This window comes from Peromyscus maniculatus, chromosome 4 (genome assembly GCF_049852395.1).
Source record: "Peromyscus maniculatus bairdii isolate BWxNUB_F1_BW_parent chromosome 4, HU_Pman_BW_mat_3.1, whole genome shotgun sequence".
NCBI classification, from domain to species: Eukaryota; Metazoa; Chordata; class Mammalia; order Rodentia; family Cricetidae; genus Peromyscus; species Peromyscus maniculatus.
In genome coordinates this window covers 57,706,548-57,729,684 of record NC_134855.1, presented here as the reverse complement: position 1 = coordinate 57,729,684, position 23,137 = coordinate 57,706,548, and the positions used below count along the sequence as shown (strand labels likewise).

General features: G+C 38.0%; 1 protein-coding gene across 12 annotated transcripts in view; it reads left to right on the top strand.

Moving 5' to 3' along the window:
* Pde1a (phosphodiesterase 1A) overlaps window positions 1-23,137 on the top strand; it is a 292,768-nt gene that overhangs the window by 252,167 nt on the left and 17,464 nt on the right. For all 12 annotated transcript variants that reach the window (XM_076569764.1, XM_015990557.3, XM_015990555.3 and 9 more), the window contains 6 exons: window positions 3,365-3,490; window positions 6,417-6,518; window positions 6,623-6,743; window positions 15,635-15,716; window positions 18,210-18,330; window positions 18,859-19,034. In XM_076569764.1, coding sequence (XP_076425879.1) covers window positions 3,365-3,490; window positions 6,417-6,518; window positions 6,623-6,743; window positions 15,635-15,716; window positions 18,210-18,330; window positions 18,859-19,034 — 728 coding nt within the window. The remainder of the gene's footprint in view (window positions 1-3,364; window positions 3,491-6,416; window positions 6,519-6,622; window positions 6,744-15,634; window positions 15,717-18,209; window positions 18,331-18,858; window positions 19,035-23,137) is intronic.

Here is a 23,137-nt window from a genome sequence, read left to right as displayed (position 1 = left end):
TGGGGTCAAATGAATGAGGATGTAATTAGCTACTTGAAATAGGGCAAAAAGAGGCTAGTCATTCACTGACTGAATAAGGAGGAGCTAATTTTTTTTTCTTTTTGATATTTAGATTATATTACAGATGTTAGCATTTTAAATGGAAGGGAAAGGGCATGCAGATATTTAAACTATGATAATTAAAGGGAAAATTAGCACCATGACCAATTATCCCAGGTATGCAAGCTATCTCTGATTCAACACATTAAATTCAATCCAAAAATCTAAAGAAGAAATGGGGTCATACCAAGATATGCAGAAAAGTATTTGACAAAATCTAATATCCATGCATGGTCCAAATTCAATAAACTAGAAAGAGTTGACAATAACCTCAGTTTGATGAAGGATATGTCCTAGAATGGAGTGGCAGTCACTGGGTGCTGAGGGGAATAGTTAGGAGATGTTGGTCAAAGGAATGATGAGAGGAATAAGTTATCAAGAGGAATTATATAACATGTGGCCTACCATGTTATATAATTAATAACATTTATTACATTAATAGCAATGCATTACATCCTGGAAAATGACTAAAATCTCACCTAGATGAGAGGAATAAGTTAACAAGTGGATTTATATAACAGGGACTACCATTAATAGCAATATATTACATTCTGGAAAATGACCAGGAGTAGACTTTAAATATTTCACAAAAATGGTAAGTATATGAACTAATATGTAATAGTAATCAGTCTAGCCACTGTATTGTTTCAAATGGGAAGGCTATCCCACCTCCACCCCCAGACTTTCAGTATGGCTCCAAGAACCAGCCAACACAGTAAGATCAGAAATTGGGATTATTTATATTGAGAAGGAAGAAATACAGCTATCTGTTTACAGGGACATGATTGTGTAGTATCTCTGCAAGACCCAACAGAAGAAGACCAAAGCAAGCCCTGCAGCTGAAGTGCTGCAGCAGGGGTACAGGACACAAGGTTAATGCATCGCAGCATTCCGAGTCAACAGCTTTATTACCCACCAGAGAAGAACAAGGGGACGTTCCCTTTGAACATGCAGTACCATTTACAGTAGCATCCCCAAACTGAAATGCTGGGTACACATCTAATAAAATGTGTAGAAAAATCTAGAGAAGGAAAACCATAAGATTCTGATGGAAGAAACAAAGAGAAGAGGTAATTTACATTCATGGGGAGAAAGACTCATTTTGGTTAAAATGTGAATTGACCTGACCCAAGTTGCTCTATAGATCCAATGCAATCCCAATCAGATTTTTATTTAGTGTAGTTCTGTGGATATTGTCTAAAGTTTGTATGGAGAAAGAAGAGCTCCAGAATAGTTAATCTAACATGGAACTAAATAAAATTAGAGGACTATTCCCCCTTACTTTAAAGTTTACAACTGTGAAAAGCTCATGGAAAAAACCACACTAAGACTTTTGCAAGGCTAATTAACTTATTAGAAATTCAACAATGTGGAAAAGTTAAAATGTTGCAAGTCCAGAGCCAAATTATACTGGGCCATCTTAAGCCCCCTCCAAGCCATTTATTGACCTCCTCTCTATGAGATCTAACAACTTTGTAGCCATTAGTAAATCCTTTGGAGTGTAAGGACCCCTCATTCTCCACAACCAACAGGCTAAGAATGTCATCAGATGATATCTGAGGCCTAGAGCAAAGCTTTTGGTACACCTCTGAGTCCCACCTGACACTTCTATTAATGTATTTTCAAAATGCCTTAATTTTTAAATTTTCTTTGTTCTTCAGTCTAAAGATGCACAGAATTGTTATGATGTTAAAACATGGGATTTGGGAGTAACCCAAGTCTGTACTCCTGAGCCATGATCATTCGTATTTGGCTCTAAAATAGACTATCTCCTTTGAGGTGAGAGATGTGGTTTAGTAGTGACTACAAATCTGTAATAATCAGAAAGTGTGATATTAATGAAAGAATAGACATTTAGAAAAATGGAACAGACTAAAATGCACAGAAATGGACCCACAATATTTAGCCAATTGATTTTTTTTAAAAAATATTTGTTTTATTTAATTAATTTACTTTTATTACTTATGTGTATGTATGTATGCCATGTGTGTGCTGGTTCCTGTAGGGGACATTCTCATGAGCCTGAAGATGCACTATTGCCAGGAACTGAACTTTGGTGCTTTGAAATGTCTTGTAACTGCTGACCCATCTCTGCAGCCCCTAGTGGCTTGTCTTTGACCAAGGAATTAAGGCTTTGGAATGACAAGAATCTTTTCAGTAAATGGTGTTAGAAAACCTGCACATCCGTATGCAGAAAGAACACAGAGTAGATGCAAACTGCTATGGTTTGAGCATGTCCTCTAGAATTCATGGGATGGGAACCGAACCTGCATGCACCAGCTAGGGGAGGCCACTCCTGACTGGGAGTATGAAGGTCGTAAGGGCTCCCCCTGCACGAAGATACTACCATTACGAAAGGACTCTTGGGAGAGCCTTTGCTCTCTCCATATCTCTGCCCTTCTTCCCTGTGGTACACAGAAATGCGCAAGAAGGAGCTTTCCAGAGGATGGCACTCTCATCTCAAACTCTCCTGTCTCCAGAACTATGGGAAATGAATCTCTATAATGTATAAAATAACTACAAGTATCCTGCCTCAGCAGCATGAAATGTGTTAAGATACAGACCATACATCCTTCAAAAGGATCAGAGACTTAAACATAAAGCACAAATCATGACATTGCACAAGAGAAAGTTGATATGACCCAGGGTTTAATAATGACCAAAAGCAACACCAAAGGCACTGTGTATGAAAATAAGAGTTGAAAGCTGAACTTCCTTAAAATTAAAACTGCCCTGCCAAAGACATTGTTAAGAAAATAAAAAGACAAGACACAGACAGGGGGACAATATATGCATGAGACATGGTTGTCAAAGGACTATTATTTAAAACACACAAAGAATGTTTTAAAATAAGAATAAGAAAGCAACCTGATTGAAGCTCCAATGCATACTGGTAAGTGAAAAGAGCCAATCTGGGAAGACAGTCTACTGCATGATTCAAACTCTGTGACATTTGGGGAAAGAAAACACAACAAAAGCAGTAACATGAACACTATGCTCCCAAGCACCACACTGTGGAGGCAGACGGTATAAAAGGGAACTGAATTCTCTGCAGTCCTTCTGGGAATGGCAGTGGAAACTGCTATACCATTTAAGTCGGCTTCAAATGTGAAATTATTATACAGTTATTTAAATGGTCACTTAGCATGGTGTTCTGTGTTCAATGACAGGATTTCAACCAGTGGGATGACTTAAACTTGATTATTTATTATTAAAATCTCAGTCTGAAGAAATTCTCATCGGGATGTTTGCTTTCAATTTCCAGGTCAGATGTTGCCATTCTGTACAATGACCGCTCTGTGCTCGAGAATCACCACGTGAGTGCAGCCTACCGACTTATGCAAGAGGAGGAAATGAATATCTTGGTAAACTTATCTAAAGACGACTGGAGGTGAGTTTCAGAGGAAATTGAACCCCAAGAACAATGTAAGTTATGTTATTAAAGTAAGAAAACAGATGAAATCTCAGGTCTTCTCCCATTACCAACTCAGCATCTGCTGACTAGACACTCTGAGGAGCAGGCCTTTGAAGGCTCAGTCCAGGCACACATCTCTGCTGCTGGACAGACAAGAACTCTCTTCAGATTAATTCAGTGTCCCCACACACATGTAAAGCCACACCACACCACAAATGCTTAGGGGATATAATCATTCAGTCTGTAGTAGAGCTTGGATTTTTTTTTAAACCAATATGTAGCTTATATAAATTCAAAATTTTAGCATGATGCTCATGTTTTTTTAATTAACATTTTCCTTTATTTTACATACCAACCAGTTTCCCCTTCCTCCTCTCTTCCTGTCTCCCCCTTCCTGACTCCCATCTACCTCCCTCTGCAACCACCCACTGCTCTGTCTCCATTCAGAAAGAGGCAGGTCCCCCACAGGCTTGAACATGGCTTCATGTTCATTGTTCTCTCTAGTATTTTGCTATTGGGGATCCTAGCCTTAAGAAAATAAAGACCTTCATCTACTTGAACAAAACTTACAACTATACTAACATGACCCCCAATATGGACGAAAATACTGTATGCTTCTCCCAGGAGTAACATGTACATTATTGACTTTCATTGTCTTTCCATTGAATTATCTTTATTTTCCTTTTCCATGTTAAATCTTGCTCTTTCAGTATGATTTTATTTATTCTGTTTTATTCCTTTGCCCTCTTATTTTATGTTTCTCTTTAGTAACTTCAGACATTTTTTTGTATTGTTGTGTTAACAAATAGTACAATAATCACATAAACTGTAAAATTTAATAGATTTAATGCTTTCCAATCACCAACAAAGTACCCATTTACTGATATAACATAAATTTTACTGAGCATTGAAATTCGGTTATCTTGTTAAAGACCTGTAATTTTCTTCCCTCAAATCTTTTTAGTTTTTTATTACAAATGAAATAGTTGCTCCTTTTCTAAGAATATTTTACACATTAAGTTGTATTTCTCTTGTATAATATTTTCCCAGTTTATTAATATAACATCTAGAATTTATTGAGTATTTAAATGGAAAGCATAGCATTTTTATTACACTGTATAAACTTCACAAAATTTTGTCTCAGTTTTCTTAGTTAACAAATATTGTGTCCAGTTGATAATGTGAATCCTGTTAAAATTTCATCTAAAAAAACTGTAATTGGGAATAATTTTCTTAACTATCTTCAATTCCTTTATTGACCTGAATATCTGGATAAATTATTCTAAACAGGTTGCCCAGTATTAGAAATGATAGCTTAATACTGAGTTCTTGTTGCCTTCATCTAAAATAAAGTTTAACTGAGCACCTGCAATTTTCAATAACAATTCTAATATGTTGCTATTTTGAAAAATAAATAATCTTTTATGTACAAATTTTTTGGGGAGGGTAAGAGTTTCCAGACAGGGTTTCTCTGTAAAGCCCTAGCTGTCCAGGAACTTGCTCTGTAGACCAGACTGGCCTTGAACTCAGAGATACAACTGCCTCTGCCTCCTGGGTGTTAGGATTAAAGGCATGTACTACCACCATCCAGCTAAAAATATTTTGATTCAAAATCATAGTTCAAGGTGTTCCATGCCTTGCTTTAACTTAGAATACTGGCCCCATAGTGAAAACAAAATATAATTGATTTCTTGTCGGTCTCTACGAGCCTTTGCTAGGATGACTCGATTTTCTACTGAGAGTGAGAATGTGTTACTCATACACAGGCTCTGTGATACGGTCACTGTATTTACACTATGGCATCTTGGTTAAAAGCTTAAACAGTGCCAATGTAAATGTCTGTTTTATAGAGTTCCTCTCACTAGCATTTGGACTTCTCTGAGGTCCCTGTGATGGCTGCTAGACACTGTGGAGTGGTCCAAAGGTCAGCTTTTGGAGTGGGAATTCTGGTTGACTCTTGTCTTAGCTACATCCTAGCTGCAAAACTGAGCAAATGAAATCTCCTCTGGAGGAAAATATTAATAGCCATTTGCAGGTGTATGATCGAAATTAGATGTTTAGCATACTGACAAAAGAATTACTGCATAATCCTATGTTTGTACGTTGACTGGGTAAATACTGGTAAAATGAGGAGAGCGCAGGAAGGACCTTGAGAAACCATGCTCCTTCATATCCCTCCCATAGGGCACTAAGCTAACCAATTTTGCTGGCCACATAGATTTAGAATATCCTCAAGCCCCACTGATTATGTGTCTTACTTCTAAAGCACTCAAATTTACATTTAGGAACAAAGTGTGGATGTTACTAAAGCACACGCCATACAAGTACAATGACCTTAGTTCAGTCCCCAGAAGCCATGTGAAAATGCCAGATATGGTAGAACATGCTTGAAATCTCAGCCCTCGGGAGGCAGAGATAGGGGGATTCCTGGGACTTGCTGCCCAGCCTGCCTAACCTAATGGTCAAGCCCCAAGCCAGTGAAAAACACTGTTTCAAAAAACAATGTGGACAGCACCTCTGAGTTTGACCTCTGGCCTCCATGATCATGCACATACACACACACATAATTATATTTATAACAATATCTCTTTAAAATGGCCAAGCAGAAAACAAAAACAACAACAGCAAAACAAGACTTAGCAATTAAGAGCTGGCAAGAAATGTTGTGGCCTGCAAATGGAAAACATCTCCTTTTTAAGGAGACAACTAAATGGCATGGTTTTTTTTTCCAAGTGCTCATGAGTTTCAATGATTAAAATAATGTCCAGCTTTTGTGAGCACTATTAAATTTAGCGCCTATAATTGTTAGGAAAAATAGTGCAATCGTGGATATTTACAGAAATGTCCCTCGTGGAGCTCAGGAAGAGTCAAATGAACCATTTTCTTTTTGGTGTCTCTGCAGGGATCTTCGGAACTTAGTGATTGAAATGGTGTTATCTACAGACATGTCAGGTCATTTCCAGCAAATTAAAAACATAAGAAACAGTTTGCAGCAGCCTGAAGGGTAGGTTGTTTCCTTGTGTCATGTTCGTCTTCTGGGGGATGGCCTTACAAAACAGCAGGTGATTATTTGGTTCTGGTAATTTGAACATGTCTTTGGTTTGGCAGGATTGACAGAGCCAAAACTATGTCCCTGATACTCCATGCAGCCGACATCAGCCACCCAGCCAAGACTTGGAAGCTGCACTACAGGTGGACCATGGCCCTAATGGAGGAGTTTTTCCTGCAGGTGCCTTTTTCACTGTTTTGGAAACAGCAGCTGTGAATATTGATCTAACTTTGTTCTAGTGCTTCTGACTTATATTTTCAATTAGCCAAAGCACATAGTTAGTGTGCTTGTGAGAATTTAGTAATGTTTTAGGGAAATACATCAGATAACCCAAAAGAGTATTAAACGTCTTTTAAAGAGAGTAATTGTAGGCAGAGTTTTTCTGTCCTGCAGCCTCTCTCAAATAACCAGTAGCTGCTTCACAAAGAACTGACTTAGAGACTTGGCTGATAGCTCAGGTTTATTACTAACTAGTTCTTCCAACTTTAATTAACCCATTTCTGTTAATTTACATTCTGCCATGAGGCTTGTGGCATTTACCTCTCCTGAATGTCTTACCTTCTTTCCTTCTGGCTGGCGACTCTGCCCATCTCTTTCCCAGCATTCTCAATTTGGCTTTCCCAACTGATTAACTTTATCCTGTTCTGCTATTGGCCAGTCAGTTTCTTTATTAAACCAATCACAGTGACAAATCTTCACAGTGTACAAAAGGATTATTCCACTGCAAGGAATGCCTTAAATATGAGAATGTGGCAGTCTGGAAAGAAGAGAGTTGAAACACAGGTTAGAATCATTACATTGTTAAGAGGTAAGTTTAAAATTGGAGACAGCAAATAGCTTGCACAATGAAAAGAGGAAGAAGAACACACAAATTTCTATGTGTGTCTTCCTGGCAAAAATCTAACCCCACGCACAGCTGCAAAGGAGGCTAAAGAAAATGAAGCTGAACAGAATCATGCTTAACTGAAAAAACAAACACAAGCCTAGAGCAGAGGAGAGCCCTGCTCTCTGCTGCAGCATAGACAAGTTGTCTCCTGTGCAGCACCCCTGTTCTGTCTAACATCTCCGAATCCAAAGTTGGGATACTCTAGTACAAACGTGGTACTAACTTACTCAAGTTTGGCTTAAACTCCACAAGTTAAAGGCTCAGTCTTCCAAAAGACAGGCTCCACTTCAGACTTCATCCCTAGTGGAGCCGTAGGACGTAGAAATGTTGGTTTCTGACCAACTGGTTACAAATTCAGTTCTTACAATCCATTCTAGAGTTGGTAATTTGTTAGACCATAGAACTCAGAGCTAATACTATACTGGCAATTAGAATTTTGTCACGAAGGATGTGATCCAGTAAGGGTCAGGTAAAGCAGTTAAGAAAAGGACAGGGAGTCTCCCAGACATGGGTGTCTATATGGTCTCTAGGTCCATATGGCACCTTCATGGATCAGGAGTATAAACCCAAAATCTCCTCTGAACTTCAGTGTGCACAGTATTATAAATTTCATTGCATAGGTGTGAAAAACTTTTAAAAGCATAACACACACAGCAATCTGTTGACTGCAACTCAGACTGTACTTAGGGAACATTTTGTAACATTATATAATTGTATTATTTAAAAAACCAAAAGGATACAATCTCTGATCTCTTTTTTATCTTAAGAATGTAGGTAAAATTTAAGAAAATTAAACTAAAGTTGAGGAGATAACAAATGTAAAACCAAATATCAGTGAAACAGAACAAAGATAAACAATAGCCAAAATTAATAGAGACCAAAACTGACGTGCTGATAAAATAATGAAATTACTTATAGGACCAAAAGGATGGAGAAATATACATGGAAGATGGGTTATTATAATAGAGTTTATATATGTCAAAAGGGTATGAAATAGTATGAACAATCTATGCCAAACATATTGAAAACAGAAATAAAATTCCCTAATTCTTTGAAAAAGATTATTAAAATAGACATAAAACAAAGCTACAACCTGAATATTCATATACTTACATTTTAATTGAGTTTATATACAGTTCTACATAAGAAAATCCAGGATATGGGTTAGTGAGATGGTTCAACAGGTAAGAGGGATGGCTGCTCTTCCACAGGAAAAAAGACCTGGGTTCGATTCCCAGCAACCACATGGCTGCTCACAACATCTGTAACTCTGGGACCAGGGAATCTGACACCTGCTTCTGGTTTTTGTGGACACCAGGCCTGGCACACGTGTAATTCACAGACATACACACAGGCAAAACTCCCGTACTCATAAAATTAATTAATTCTTTAAAAAAATGAAAACCTAGGATCAGATGGATCCAGTTCTTAACTTTACTTTCAATTCCCATCATTAAATTCAGCTGAGAAATATCAATTTTCTCAAGAATTTTGAGAAAGAAATAATGTCAGTTTTACACAAATTTTTCATGATAGAGAAAGAAGAAAATTGGAAGTATATCTCCCATAAAACCTGACAAAGATGTTTCAAATAGAGGAAATTATAACCGATGTCTGTCATGATTCTAGATGGGGAAACTCTTAATATATTAGCAAGTTAAATCCAATAATATTGTAAAAGAATCCATATCATGGCTTGAGCTTGCATGTAGAACACTTTTTAAAATTACACTGAACTATATTAAAAGAATAAAAAGGGGAAATCACATTGTCATGTCAATAGATTCACAGAATATATTTGACAAAATCCAGCATTTTAATTACACAAACTCCCAGAAAAGTAGCTAGAAAATGCCTTTTAGCCTAGTAAAGGGTCAAAGAGTCATAACTAATGCAATGCTTGAAGATGAAATGTAGAACATTTTTATGCTAAGATCAGTGTATCAGCTCTGTTTCTATTAAATGTTTCATTTGAAGTCCTAATAAGTAAAAAGAAGCTCTAAAAGGAAATACTGAATAGAGTGGATAAAATGAAACTTCCCTTATTGCAAAAGCCAGTAGAATCAACACATGGTTTCACAAGGTTGTAGTTCTGTACACAAGCAAGGAAAAATTTGAAAATTAGGTTTAAAATATAATGTTACTTAATAGAGTATAAAACAAGGTATTAAGGATTATATTTAGCTAAATTCATATACAACCATTACAAGAAAGTATAGGAAGGTAAAATTTAATTTTATGTATATATAGCATATATATGTATAAATGGACAGATAGTCTATGTTAATGAGTTCCATAGTTTGTTGTCTGTGGCTGTGACAAAAACACTGACCAAAACCAGGATGAGTAGGAAGGAGTTTATTATGTCTTACAAGTTACAGCCATTATCAAGGAAAGCTAGGGTAGAAACTGAAGCAGGATTACATAGGGACACTACTTATTAGAATGCTCTTTGTGGCTTACCCAGAACCACCTACCTAGAGGTGACACTAGCCAGAATGAGCTGGGTCCCCCTCACATCAATCATTAATCAGGAACTGGCTTCACAATTTTGCCTACAGGCCAGTCTGATGGAGATATCTTCTCAATTGAGTTTTGCTCTTCCAAGATAACAGAAACTTATGTCTAGTTGAAAAATGGTAGGCAGAACAATGGATTAGAAGGTTCAATATCACTAATATACAGGTTCTTTCAAATTTGATTAAAATGTCTGGATTGTGTTATAAAAAAAATATTACCAGATTTCTTTGTGGAACCTGGAACTCTGATCCCACAACACAAATGGAAATACATGAATCCAAATAGCCATGGCAATTCTGTAAAAGCCTAAAGAGTTGGAGCATCCACTCTCCCATATTACATAATTAACTTTTCATAATATTGAAATGACCAGTCTGTCACTGGCATATAGACAGGGAAATAGATTAATGCAATATGATAGTGATTCCAGAAATAAGGCTAGATGTCTGTAGTCTTGTGATTTTCTTCATAGACACCAAAGCAAATAAGTTGTGAAAGACTTTCCACAATGCAAATAAAACAATTATAAAATGGCGGGGCAGTAAGCAAATTTGCCTTTTGTTTTTCATAAGATTTATTTTTGTTCTTATTTATGTGTATGTGTCTGGATCAGTGTATGCCACATGTTGTGTGGGTACCCTTCAAGGCCAAAGGCTGATTTCTGATCCCCCTACACTTGGAATTTCTTCAGCTGTCATTCTTGTTTTATTTTATATTTTTTTCTTTTTGTTTCTGTTTGAGACAGGATCTCACACTGCAGCACATTCTGGCCTAGAACTTACTCGGTAGCCCAGGCTGGCTTTGAATTTGGTGCATTCCTTCTGCTTCAGCCCTCAAGTGCTTGCATTAAAGGCATGCACTATTACACTTGGTTCTTCAGTTGGTGTTGAGCAAAATTAGAATATGAATATAAATGTAAAACATCAGATAAAGCAGTTAAAGAATGATGTGACTTTGAGAACTTTTAGGGGCAACCCTTCTTCCCTCTCTTCCTCCATCCATCTATTCATCTCCACACTTCCTCTTCTCTGTGTGTATGAATTCATATTAGGAAAACTAAGAAAGTTTGGGTTGTGCTAATGTCTAAGTCAATTTTGTGTTAATTTGTTTAGTCCATTACTTTCTGACAATTTAAACACAATGTATATGGGGGGCAGGGTAAAGTAGACCAGCTCTTTGTTCATCTTCTTCAACCAGCTCTCTTCCTGTCTTTGGTTGGCCACCTCAATTCACTCTCTAACCAGGAGAAGTTATGTCAGAGGAGACAAAGGTCATACCTAGAATCTATAATCTTGAGAAACACTGGTTTTAGACCTTGATTAAGTGCCTATGGTAGAGGAAGCTAGACAGGCCCTTATATTCAATACACAAGCTTTTCATGTTTATCAGTACACATAGTGTCTTTGCTTTGAGTGTTTAACAAGTCAACTGTGGTGATATATTGTATACCCTATTAAACTTGCTTGAAAGATCAGAGAAGCAGGACATCTAGCCACTAGTTCTTACCTTTACAAAATCCTCAGCCTAAAGAGAGTGAGTTCTTCTTTTCTTAAGCTTTATATACCTTTCTCTGCCCTGCCATATTACTTCCTGAGAATAAAGGCATGTGTGCTTCCCAAGCAAAGACAAGAGATCTAAAGTGCTGGGATTAAAGGTGTGTGCCACCACTGCCTGACCTCTATGTCTAATCTAGTAGCTGGCTCTGTCCTCTGATCCTCAGGCAAGTTTATTAGGATACACACTCTATCACCATAGTCAACACAGAAGCTTTTGACTAGAATGAATACATTTGGAAGATGCTCCATCCATTTCAACTGTGATTGACATGGAAGACAGAGGTACCAGGCAAAATGATAACCAACAGCAAAGGAAGAAAGATTCATGCCTCTTTATCTCTTCTTAAACACATAGTAGTTGGCATGATGTGAAGTTAACATAATTAAATTTAAAAATAACTACTTCCAATAAATTTTTCACTGTGCACACAATAAATAAATGAATATTTTCTCTTTCCAACTCATTATTTTATGACACATAGAAACAATCTTAATTTAGGAAAAATCTACATCTATTAAGCAATGTTGTCTTATAAGTCAGAGAAACAAATGATTTGAAAAAGTAAGATATCTGTAAGGAAAAGACAAAGTGATTTTTTTAACTCTACAATGTATATAATCAATTTTCTCTGTTTTCTTTAGTATTGCTAGATGTCATATAAAGTATGACATTTCAAAGTAAATTTTGTCTCCACACTACTAAAAATACACTCAGTTAATCCATTCTCAGCCAAAGACATGGCATCAATGAAAATTACAGTTGTAACTTCCCAAATTAAAAGAATGTAAAGAACTATAGCTCAAAATGTTAAAATCAAAGATAGTTCTAAGAGTTGAAAATTGCTATAAACAGCAGTTACACAAGCAAACCTAACATTTGGTAAAATACATATAATAAAATGCACAATAACTTTCTTCCACAAATATAACTGAATGTAGATGTGGTGGTTACTACAGCCATTAAACGAGCAATCTGTTTGGGTGACTTTGTGAGAATTTCTGAGGGCCATTTTTAGAAGGAGTGGAGGAACGCAGTCACAGGAAGGGCATTCTTTTTGCAGGTTGTCCAGGGACTGCTGAATAGGTGCACCATCTAAGCTTGCCTATGGAACCAGGGGTCCCTCACCTCCTTCCCACCATTAGGGCCTGACAGTAGTCTGAATGTTAACTGATACTACTCTTGAGACTCATACCAGGTCTCGGTGCAAAAAGGTTCCCAAGGCTTCTGTCCTTCATTCTCCTCCAGTTACTTCATCTATTAAAACTACAGAAAAATGTTTCAGTTTTAGTAATTAGAAATTCTAAGTTAGAAATTCAGAAATTCAAAAACATAAAGTATTAGATTGACACCTCATGGATAGCTGTCAGAACCTTTTTATTCTGTTTTGAAAGCAGAAAAAGCAATTAGTAGCTGTTTGTCATGGTCATTAGAAGATGAAGCCTTGACAAGCCATGTAGGAAATGCTGAGACAGGTAAGGTCTCTCAGACATTGGACATCAGTCTCTCCTGCTGCATTTTGATGGGGTCACTTCTGCCGTTTCAGCTCCTGTAGGCTCATCCCCCTAGAACACAATGCTGAGACCCCGGGGCATCACAGGGAGGCACTGCATAATTAATTGAGTGTGGTATTTTCTTATTTTCTCTTACTATTTCCATAAGTCAATTAAAACACTAGGAAATATGTCTATGTAATAAGTTCTTGATTCTAAAAGTATATTTTTGGTTTTCCAAATATAGTACTTTCAATAGGATGCACAACTTTCAAGATAAATATTAAGTAGTTGTTATGTAGAATACCTACCGTTTTGACCCTTGATTTCATTTAAATAAAAAGTAAGCATCCTCTACCCTGGGAAAGAATAAGGATTTTGTAAGGGTGGTCAAATTTACACTAAGATAACAGTTTCCCTTTGTACAACTCTCCCCTCTCCCTTAGCAGTAATTTATGGTGCTCTGTGCAACTCTTTCATGGTCTGGCTCAGGGCCCCCTGCTGACCTGGTACCCATGGCATTTATTCATTCCAAAAAAATAAATAACACTTTGAAATACTTATAAATAAATTGAATAACTGTTGCATCTTAGCATTCTGTGCTCTTAGCAATAGGAATTTTATATTCTAAATTAATTGAAAGATATGGAAAACAGAAAAACAACAACTCCCAATTGTGTACAGAAAGGCCAAGTGTGCATAAGTGTCAACTGCTTACATCTTAGATGAAAATGTGCCAGCAGCTTCCTTTAAAATGGGACTTATACATAGTACATCATCATAGTACATTTACTAGCCCTGAATAATCTTCAGTCTCCCAAATGTTGCAGGAATCTTAAAAGTTCTTATTAATAAAATCAAACCCGAGGTCAGTTATTGGGGTCCATGCTGGTAGATCAGAGAGACAGAACAAGCCACAGCTATCTCACCTCGCCGGATCCTCAGCTGGTCTTGTTTCCTCAGACTGGAAGTTTCTGTGTCTTTATCCCAAATGAATCTCAGCTGAACTGTGTTGCTCCAAAGCCTGAAAGCTTAACCAGCCCAATGCTTAACCAGCCAAAATCTTCTAGTTTCTGGTCCTCACGCCTTATATATCTTTTTGCTTTCTACCACCACTCCCTGGGATTAAAGGTTGGCTTTCTGGGATTAAAGGCGTGTCACCATGCTTGGCTGTTTCCAATGTGGCCTTGAACTCACAGAGATCCAGAGGGATTTCTGTCTCTGGAATGCTAGGATTAAAGGTGTGAGTGCCACCATTTTCTAGCCTTTGTATCTAGTGGCTGTCTGTTCTCTGACCCCAGATAAATTTATTAGAGTACACAATATTTTGGGGAACACAATACCACCACACCCAAAGGACCATATATATAGAAATAGGCTACTGATTGTTTCTTGTTATTGTGTTCTTAAGCTAGAAACAGCAGCTCCTCAACCAATAACACCAGCCAAATGCAATATTGTACTGTCAATCAAGGACAATCGTGTCTGTAAATACCAAATATCTATCTTTAACATCATGTTTCCCATTGAGTCTATCAGCTGGCTTATTTCTATTTAAACACTGTTAGAGTTGTTATATTTTAATATAAACCTGAGGTGATATTGTGTCCCCCAATATATTGTGCACCCTAATAAACTTACCTGGGGTCAGAGAAGAGAACAGCCACTAGATAGACATAGAGACCAGAAAATGGTGGCACACACACCTTTAATCCTAGTATTCTGGAGGCAGAGATCCACCTGGATCTCTGTAAGTTAAAAGCCACACTGCAAATAGCCAGGCACAGTGACATATGCCTTTAATATCAGGAAGTGATGGCAGGAAGCAGAAAGCAGAAAGGTATTTAAGGTGTGAGGACCAGGAACTAGAAGCCTTTTTAAGCTTTTAGTGTTTAGCAGCAGTTCAGCTGAGATCAATTTGGGTGAGGACTCAGAAGCTTCTAGTTTGAGGAAACAAGATCAGCTGAGAAGTTGGCAAGGTGAGGTTGGATGTGGCTTGTTCCGTTTCTCTGATCTTTAAGCATTCACCCAGATACCTGGCCCTTGGTTTGTTTTTATTAATACGACTTTTTAAGATTTATGCGACATAAATCTTTTAAGGATATTGTTATTCAATAATTAACTATTGATATTTTTTAACCTTGTATCATAAAATCATTATTTGCAGTGAGACACTTAATAAATCTTAGTCAATGAATGGAAAGAGGTTTCAAAAAATGCTCATGTGTTTTGAAAAAGCAGTAAGTACAAAATCTTCCTTTTTAAAACTTGGTTGAGTGGAATCTGAAAAAGAAAAGTCTATAAATTTGGTTGTTAATTAACTGCCCAATAGTAGAGAGATGACTGGTCCAAGGGGCTTCCGAAATATTTGTCTCTTCAGTCAGTGGGTTGTGACACTACAGCATTATTTAGAAATGTGTCAGCATTAGAGCAGTTCCTCAGAAGAAAATTATTCAAAAGAAATTATATAAGCTTAGATTTTGATGGTATAAATAACTATGTAAGTATTACTGCTTTAAAAAAATGAAAAATGTGGTTGTCTAAGGTCACTCTATATAGATGGCACATTTCCTTAAATTCTCCAACTTAATTCTGGTAATTCATCTTTCTTTCCCCAGGGAGATAAAGAAGCTGAATTAGGGCTTCCATTTTCTCCACTTTGTGATCGGAAGTCAACGATGGTTGCCCAGTCTCAAATAGGTAATTCTGAAGAACGGTGGCCCTGAAAACTGGGTGGGCCTTGGTGTTCAGATGTGTGTACTATGCTCTTCAAAGTCTTCCAGGCCAACCTCACTCTGTAATCATGATAAATTTTGGCTTTTGGCTGATCTAGACGATGATGGATGAAAATCAATGAAGTATTTTCACAAAATGAATTCAGTAAAGCTGCTGTTGCTGACCAAGGTCAGGTGTTTGTAGGTTCTTGGCCTCTTAATCAAGAAGTTAAAGTAAAAGCCCACACAGATTTTCAGGAATATTTCCAGCAAGGCAACTTTATTTAAAGGAACTCAATAGAAAAGATTTGAATACACTGCATAGGAGCAGTAGGCCATGACCCAGGTTACAGCCTAGAGTCTCTTTATGTGTTCTAAATGAAAGAGAGGCCAGGTTCTAAGGGATATAATTGTGTCAGTTCTTTATTTTGATTGCTAGATTAGATCACATGGTCATCTTCCTACCATTCATGTCCCTTCCTAGAGAGCTTCTGATTGAGTAGAAACTATTCTAAGTTTGATTGTTGTTAGGGGAATAGAAACTTATCCCATTATCCATAGAGGGATCTAGATATAGCAGGATGAGGTGGAAGTCTGTGGTTTTTAGGTGAATCATATGGAGAGGGGTATGTATGCATAGAACACACAAGTAAAGGAGGTAGACTGCCAAGTGCGGTACTGGAAGGCGGCATGCATAACAAACCAAGGAGAGTCCCAGGTCACTAAACTATTCCCTATGCTCATGCTTGACTCAAAGCACTCTTAGTCAATACAATTCTTATTCTTGGTTGTAATCCTAGTAAATAAGGACTTTCTTCTTGTGTAAGTGATTGGTTCTTTTGTTATGTCATATTGCTGGTTATTATTTTCTATAATTTAATCCTTTAGACATAAAGGAATTCAAAGAAAATATTAACCTTCCTATTGTGTTATTGCTAACTTTTCATAATATGCTTAATGCAAATTCATATTCTTTAGGGGGGAGTTTCTTGAGATATGAACAGATAAATCAGCAGCAGGAGACGTGCACAATGATATCATTCCCAGCCACATTTATTCTTACCTTTATTTGTGTAGGGAACTACAGCTCAGTTCATTATGAAAACATATGCTTGCTAAGCTGCATGGTTTTAATATCTGATAGCATTCTGAAAGCCTGCATCCTCTTTACAAAACTATGTGATGCAGGGATCGGCATGCCTATTCTGGTGCACCTATCACAGAGCTGGAGGACAGTGGCAAAGCTGCTTCCTGGAACTGTCCCCTTTCCAGCCAAACTCCAACAGCTGTTCAGTGAATAAAACACAAGTGCTTATAACTGTTCAGAAAATGTGGATGTTGTAGACTCAGGACCTCATCTATCAAGTTGGGGATGACAGACTCCCAGTGCCTGGTGGCTCTGATACACATTCCTCTTACATTAATTAGTAGAGGTGACGACTCACTGGACAGTCCACCTGTGCCCGGGAGTTAAAACTCTGGATAGACAACTAATTTCACTTTGAATTGAAGTGTCAATTAAGACACAAAATTGAAAGCTTTTGTTAAAAATTGAGGCATGTCTCCACATGTACTTGAGAAGTGTCAAGCACCCAATAGTTTGGTCAAGCACTCAATGGATAATTTGCAAGTATGCAGAGGTCATTTCAAGACCCTCTTTTTTTCTTGTATTCACAAGTTAGTCTCTGTTCCCAGGTGGGTTCAAGGCAAGAAGCATCCAATTGCTCTTGGGGACTCAAGCATTGCATTCCCGGAGCTTAAAACAGTTTTTGTCTCCTCTTTTTTCCTCAACACCAAGAGGCAGATGCAGAGCAGCGGACAAGGCTCTGCTCTTTGCCTGTCACTCTCCATCTTGATGAGCACTTTAAATTGAAGTCATCACTCAATCCTGACATTTCAAAGTGGTGGGATTAGTGCTGTCTGCTGGAGATTGTAGTGTTCTCTCTGCCGATTTGACAGCACACGCCCACACACTGTGAACTAACGCTTTACATTCTGAGAATAATAAACAGCAATTTGAAATAATAGTGCATTGACAGAGCACTCTGATGCAGTAAGGGGAAAAAAGATAAAGATAAAATGAAACTAGCTGTCTTCCTGTGGCCTGGGGACCTTCAATTAGCTGGTTTCTTTAGTTAGATAGTGTTTCTTTCTGGCACACAATGACCAAAACCAAGTGAGGACCATTCCAAAGGGTAATGACCCCTTGTTGAGAAGAAAAGACAGTCCTGTTCTTTAGAGCTGGCTGGAGAGTTAGAACAGCACACAGGTTGGAATACTGAATAGGGAAGAGCAAGTGCCTGAGCTAGGAAGTTTACTTCTCAGTTCTACTACTGGATACATTATTATCCAGAGCATTTAGCCACCTCTGCCAATTCTGTAGTGAGCGATTGTCTTTCCAGTCCTCACTATGACTTACTATGGGAATCAGGAAACTGGAACACTTGAATGTATCATTCTGTGTGTTTTGCTTTTTCAGGTTTCATTGATTTCATAGTGGAGCCAACGTTTTCTCTCCTGACAGACTCAACAGAGAAAATTGTTATTCCTCTCATAGAGGAATCCTCAAAATCGGCGTCTTGTAACTATGGGGCAAGCAGGTAAATTTTTTTTTTTTTTTGCTTTTTTTTTTTTTTTTTTTTAAATTTTAGGATTATAATGAGCTTTTACCCAGTAAGTATCCCTTTCCTCAAAGGTAGGCTGGCAGGTCTTAAAATAATTATTAGCTAGTATTGCCATCTTGTGGCTCTTTATTGTAGTGCACTCCCTTTGCCACTGATCACAGTTCACTATTACAGAGAAGAGAAAGGGTGTGGATTGGATGTGAGGGGATGCTGGAGGAACTGGGATGTGTGGGGAGAGATGAAACCTTAATCAGAATATATTGTATGAAAAATATTCTTTTTTCAATTAAGAAAAATAGAGAGAGAAAAGAAATTAGTGAAGTATTCTAGGGTGTGTTAAGGAGAGTCTCAGGTCCTATCCATGTGGGAAAGTGGATATGGGGGTAAGCACCTGCCACATGCTCACATTTGGGCCTGGATGACTATTGTCCTATTCCAGTGCATCTTGTCTCATATGGTATCTTGACCTTGTTGCCTTTTGATTTCATTGGTTGTCAACGGTAGCTCATCCACCATGGTTGCTGATTCCCTGAGGCGCTCAAATTCAAAAGGCCCCATGAGTGATGGGAGCTATACTCCAGACTACTCCCTGTCATCTGTGGACCTGAAGAGCTTCAAAAACAACCTAGTGGACATCATTCAGCAGAACAAAGAGAGATGGAAAGAGTTAGCTACCCAAGGTACAGTTTGATCATCCTATCACTTTACGTCTCTTTAACTATTCTAATTTGGACTTTCTTCCATTTGATGTTTTTTCTTTTATAAAATACATAAACTCTTGCTAGTATTTAGAATTTGGTTATTCATGAGAAAGTTGGCTCTGTTGCTGGTTAAGAAGGGATTCTGCTGTTCATGTCACATGAACTGCAGATGTGTGTGCCGGTGAGTGGTAGCCATTCATGCACATGTGAGGTATGGGGCAATAACATGACAAATTGCAGGGGATAAGAACCTCTGTGCTTTCTGGGTGGTGGTGGCAGCACACACCTTTAATCCCAGCATTCGGGAGGCAGAGGCTGGTAGACATCTTGAGTTCAAGGCCAGCCTGGTTTACAGAGCTAGTTCCAGGACAGCCAGGGCTACACAGAGAAACCCTGTCTCAAAAAAAACAAAACAAAACAAAAAGCACAAAAATGAACAAACAAAGAACCTCTCTGCTTTTTCAGTGATGCTTTCAAGGCTGTTTTAGCACCACAAAAGGCTGCTAGCTCTTGTTGTGTCTACCTGAGTGTCTAGCACTTAATAGTTATATTAATACTAATATTAATCAGTTAATAATAAAAGCCAGGGGCTGGAAAGATGGCTCCATGGTTAAGAGGACTCACTGCTCTTACTGAGGACCTAGGTTTTGTTCCAATAGGCAGCTCATCATAGCCTATAGCTCCAGCTCCAACCAATATCCAGTGATCTCTTCCATCCTCCATAGACATCTGCAGATGCATACACACACACAGACACACATGCATACACATGATTGAATACACACACACATATACATATACATACATATTGTTTGTTTGTTTTTCCAGACAGGGTTTCTCTGTGTAGCCATGGCTGTCCTGGAACTTTCTTTGTAGACCAGGCTGGCCTGGAACTCACAGAGATACACCTGCTTCTGCCTCCTGAGTGCTGGGATTAAAGGCATGTACCACCATGCCCAGCACAACAAATATTTTCAAAAGGATAAAAGCTTCACAAATTATTGTGCACGCAGGGTAGAAAGCACTCTGTGAATTGACTGTTAATGGCACTGTGCTTCTATAACGAGAGTGGGTGGGCTAGACCTGCTTTCAGTTTTCATGAATGACTGAGATGCTAAACAGGAGCAGGAATGTAGTTTTAAACAGGGAGGCCAGGAAAGACATCACTAAGAAAGAAATAATTTAGATAAATATGAGAGAAGATAAGAGAGAGGGCCAGGGAGAGGCCTGGCATGGAAGGTCATACCTTTTCAGACAGACATATGGAATGACCACTATATGAGCTAGGAGGTGAAGCTTGCCTCCCACACAAGAAACAAAGAAGCCTGTGAAAAGGGGAGGAAATGGACAGGTGAGACTACTGCAGGCATGATGTGGGGGAATGTAGGGACCACATCATTTGTTTGGGCCCGAAAGAGGAAAGCCAAATGTAGGGTTCTCTCTTAGAAGACAAGTGAAACTAACAATTAAAAAGGATTTAATACTCTACATCCACCCTAGTATCAAATCCTGTCTGTTCTCCTTTCAAACATATCCTGAATGAATCCAACCTCTTCTTGTGCATTCTCTTGCATTCATACTCAAGCCTCCATCTTTTAGTTTTCAGAATATTAACACAGTCACCATTACTGCTTAGTCTAAACTCCCAGTTTCCTTCTAGATGACAAACAGTTTCTGATATCCTTGGTGATACCAGAGTGAATATAGAGGACAGAATTTAAAAATAGTCATTATATAATGATATACACACATGCACGCACACGTGCGCATGTGCACACACACACAGAGTCTATATATGCACTTATATACACACATTAGTATGTTGTCTTAGTTATTTTTGTACTCTGTGATTAAACGCTATGACTAAGGCAACTTTTAAGGAAGATGTTTGATTGGCTTATGGTTCAAGGGGTTTAGAGTCCACAATGACGGAGCAAAGGAAAAGCTAAAGGCTCACATCTTGCTCCAAAGCCATAGTCAGAGAGCGGGTACCTGGGATAGTGTGGGCTTTTGAAACTTCAAAGCCTACTCCAGTGACTCCCATCCTCCAACAAGACCATATTTCCTAATCCTTCCTAAACAGTTCTACCAACTGGGGACCAAGTATTCAAATATATGAATCTATGGGGGCCGTTCTCAATTCAAACTACCACATGAAATTTACTGTATCATGATAATACTTAATCTATATGCATTTTATAATTATATATACATATAAAATCCCCTTCTATGAATATGATATTTCATAATAAAAACGAGAACATGATCTGCTACAAAAAGACATCTAACTTGAAAATCAGTGATTATCAGTCCATACAGCCATGTTCATCTGCTATGGACCACTGCCAACCTTCAAGTACCCTGAAATGTCAGCTTCTTTCTCATGACTGTATTGAGAAGAGATGACAATGTGCAGGTGATCCAATGTTCGCCAAACATAGGAGAATCCCAGAGGTCTCACCACCATCTAAGTACTCCTCACATCCTAGCACATCTTCATATCTCCAGACCATTCAACTACTCCTGGCCAGGGAAAAGCTGTAAAAAAAGCTTAGTTCCAGTGTGTGAAGCTCATTGTAAATAAGTGAGTTGTAATTAAAACACTCCTTAAAAGAATACTTTCAGGCAGGTCCAGTCCCCTCCTCCCAGATTGAGCCAAGCGTCCCTGCATAAGACCCAGGTTTCAAACAGCTAACTCATGTAATGAGCCCAGGACCTGGTACCACTGCCTAGATGCCTCCCAAACAGATCAAGCCAATCGACTGTCTCACCTATTCAGAGGGCCTGATCCAGTTGGGGGCCCCTCAGCCTTTGGTTCATAGTTCATGTGTTTCCATTTGTTTGGCTATTTGTCCCTGTGCTTTATCCAACCTTGGTTTCAACACTGAGTCTATCAGGTCGATCTCAGTCCTAGGGGGAGGCCTTACTCTGGAGGAGGTGGGAATGGGGGGTGGGCTGGGGGGAAGAGGAGGGGGGCAGGAAGGGGAAGAACAAGGGAATCTGTGGTTGTTATGTAGAACTGAATAGTATTGTAAAATAAAAAAAAAAAAAAAGAATACTTTCATCCAGGAAGCCTCCTAGGGAGCTGAATGTTGATGTATGTAGACTTTTTTTAAAAATATGAATATATGAGGGTTTTTTAAAAAGGTAAAAATGCTTTCCATTATTCTAGAATGTTCAGTTTGGGTTAAATTTATCCATTTAGATGGAAGAAAATATCCTTCTCATCAGTCCATCATTTCTCAACATCTTATATCTCTGCCCAATCACTATCTTTTCTGCACTATATAGGAGCTGACGGATTTTAGGAAGATGTATGGCTGTTCTTGTAGTGGGGTGGACATTTAAAAATAGAAGAATATTGTGACTTTTATATCCTGATACTTTGCTGGATATGTTTATCAGAGGCAGGAAGTTTGGGGTAAAGCTTTTCGGATCTTTAGTGTGTAAAATCAAACCAGCTTCTCCCTTTCGCTTTATCTCCTCAGGTCTAATTGCTCTAGCGAAGATTATATTTAATAGGAGTGGAGAAAGTGGAAATCTGTGTCTTATTTCTGATTTTACTAGAAATATTTCAAGCTTTTCTTCATTAAACATAATGTTGGCTGGAGGCTTGCTGTGTTATTATCTTTATTATGCTGAGATACATTCCCTGTATCCCTAGATTATCCAGGACTTTTATCATGAAGGGTTATTGGATATACTGAATGACCTTTTCTACATATAATATGATGATCATGTGATTTCTGTCTTTGAGTTTATTAATGTGATAGATTATATATATATATATTGAAATATCCCTGCATCTCTGAGATGCAGTCAACTTGATTGTGATTTTTGATGTGTTCTTGAATTTGATTTAAATGTATTTTATTGAGATTTTTTTGAACCCATGTTCACCAGAGATACTGATCTATACTTTTCTTTCTATGTGTACCTTTGCCTGGTCTAGGTATTAAGTGTACTACTGGCTTCATAAAAAGAATTTAGAAGCATTCTTTCCTTTTCTTTTTTAATGAAATAGTTTGAGAATCATTGGTTTTAGTTCTTCTTTAGTGGTGGATCCACACAAATGAACTGGC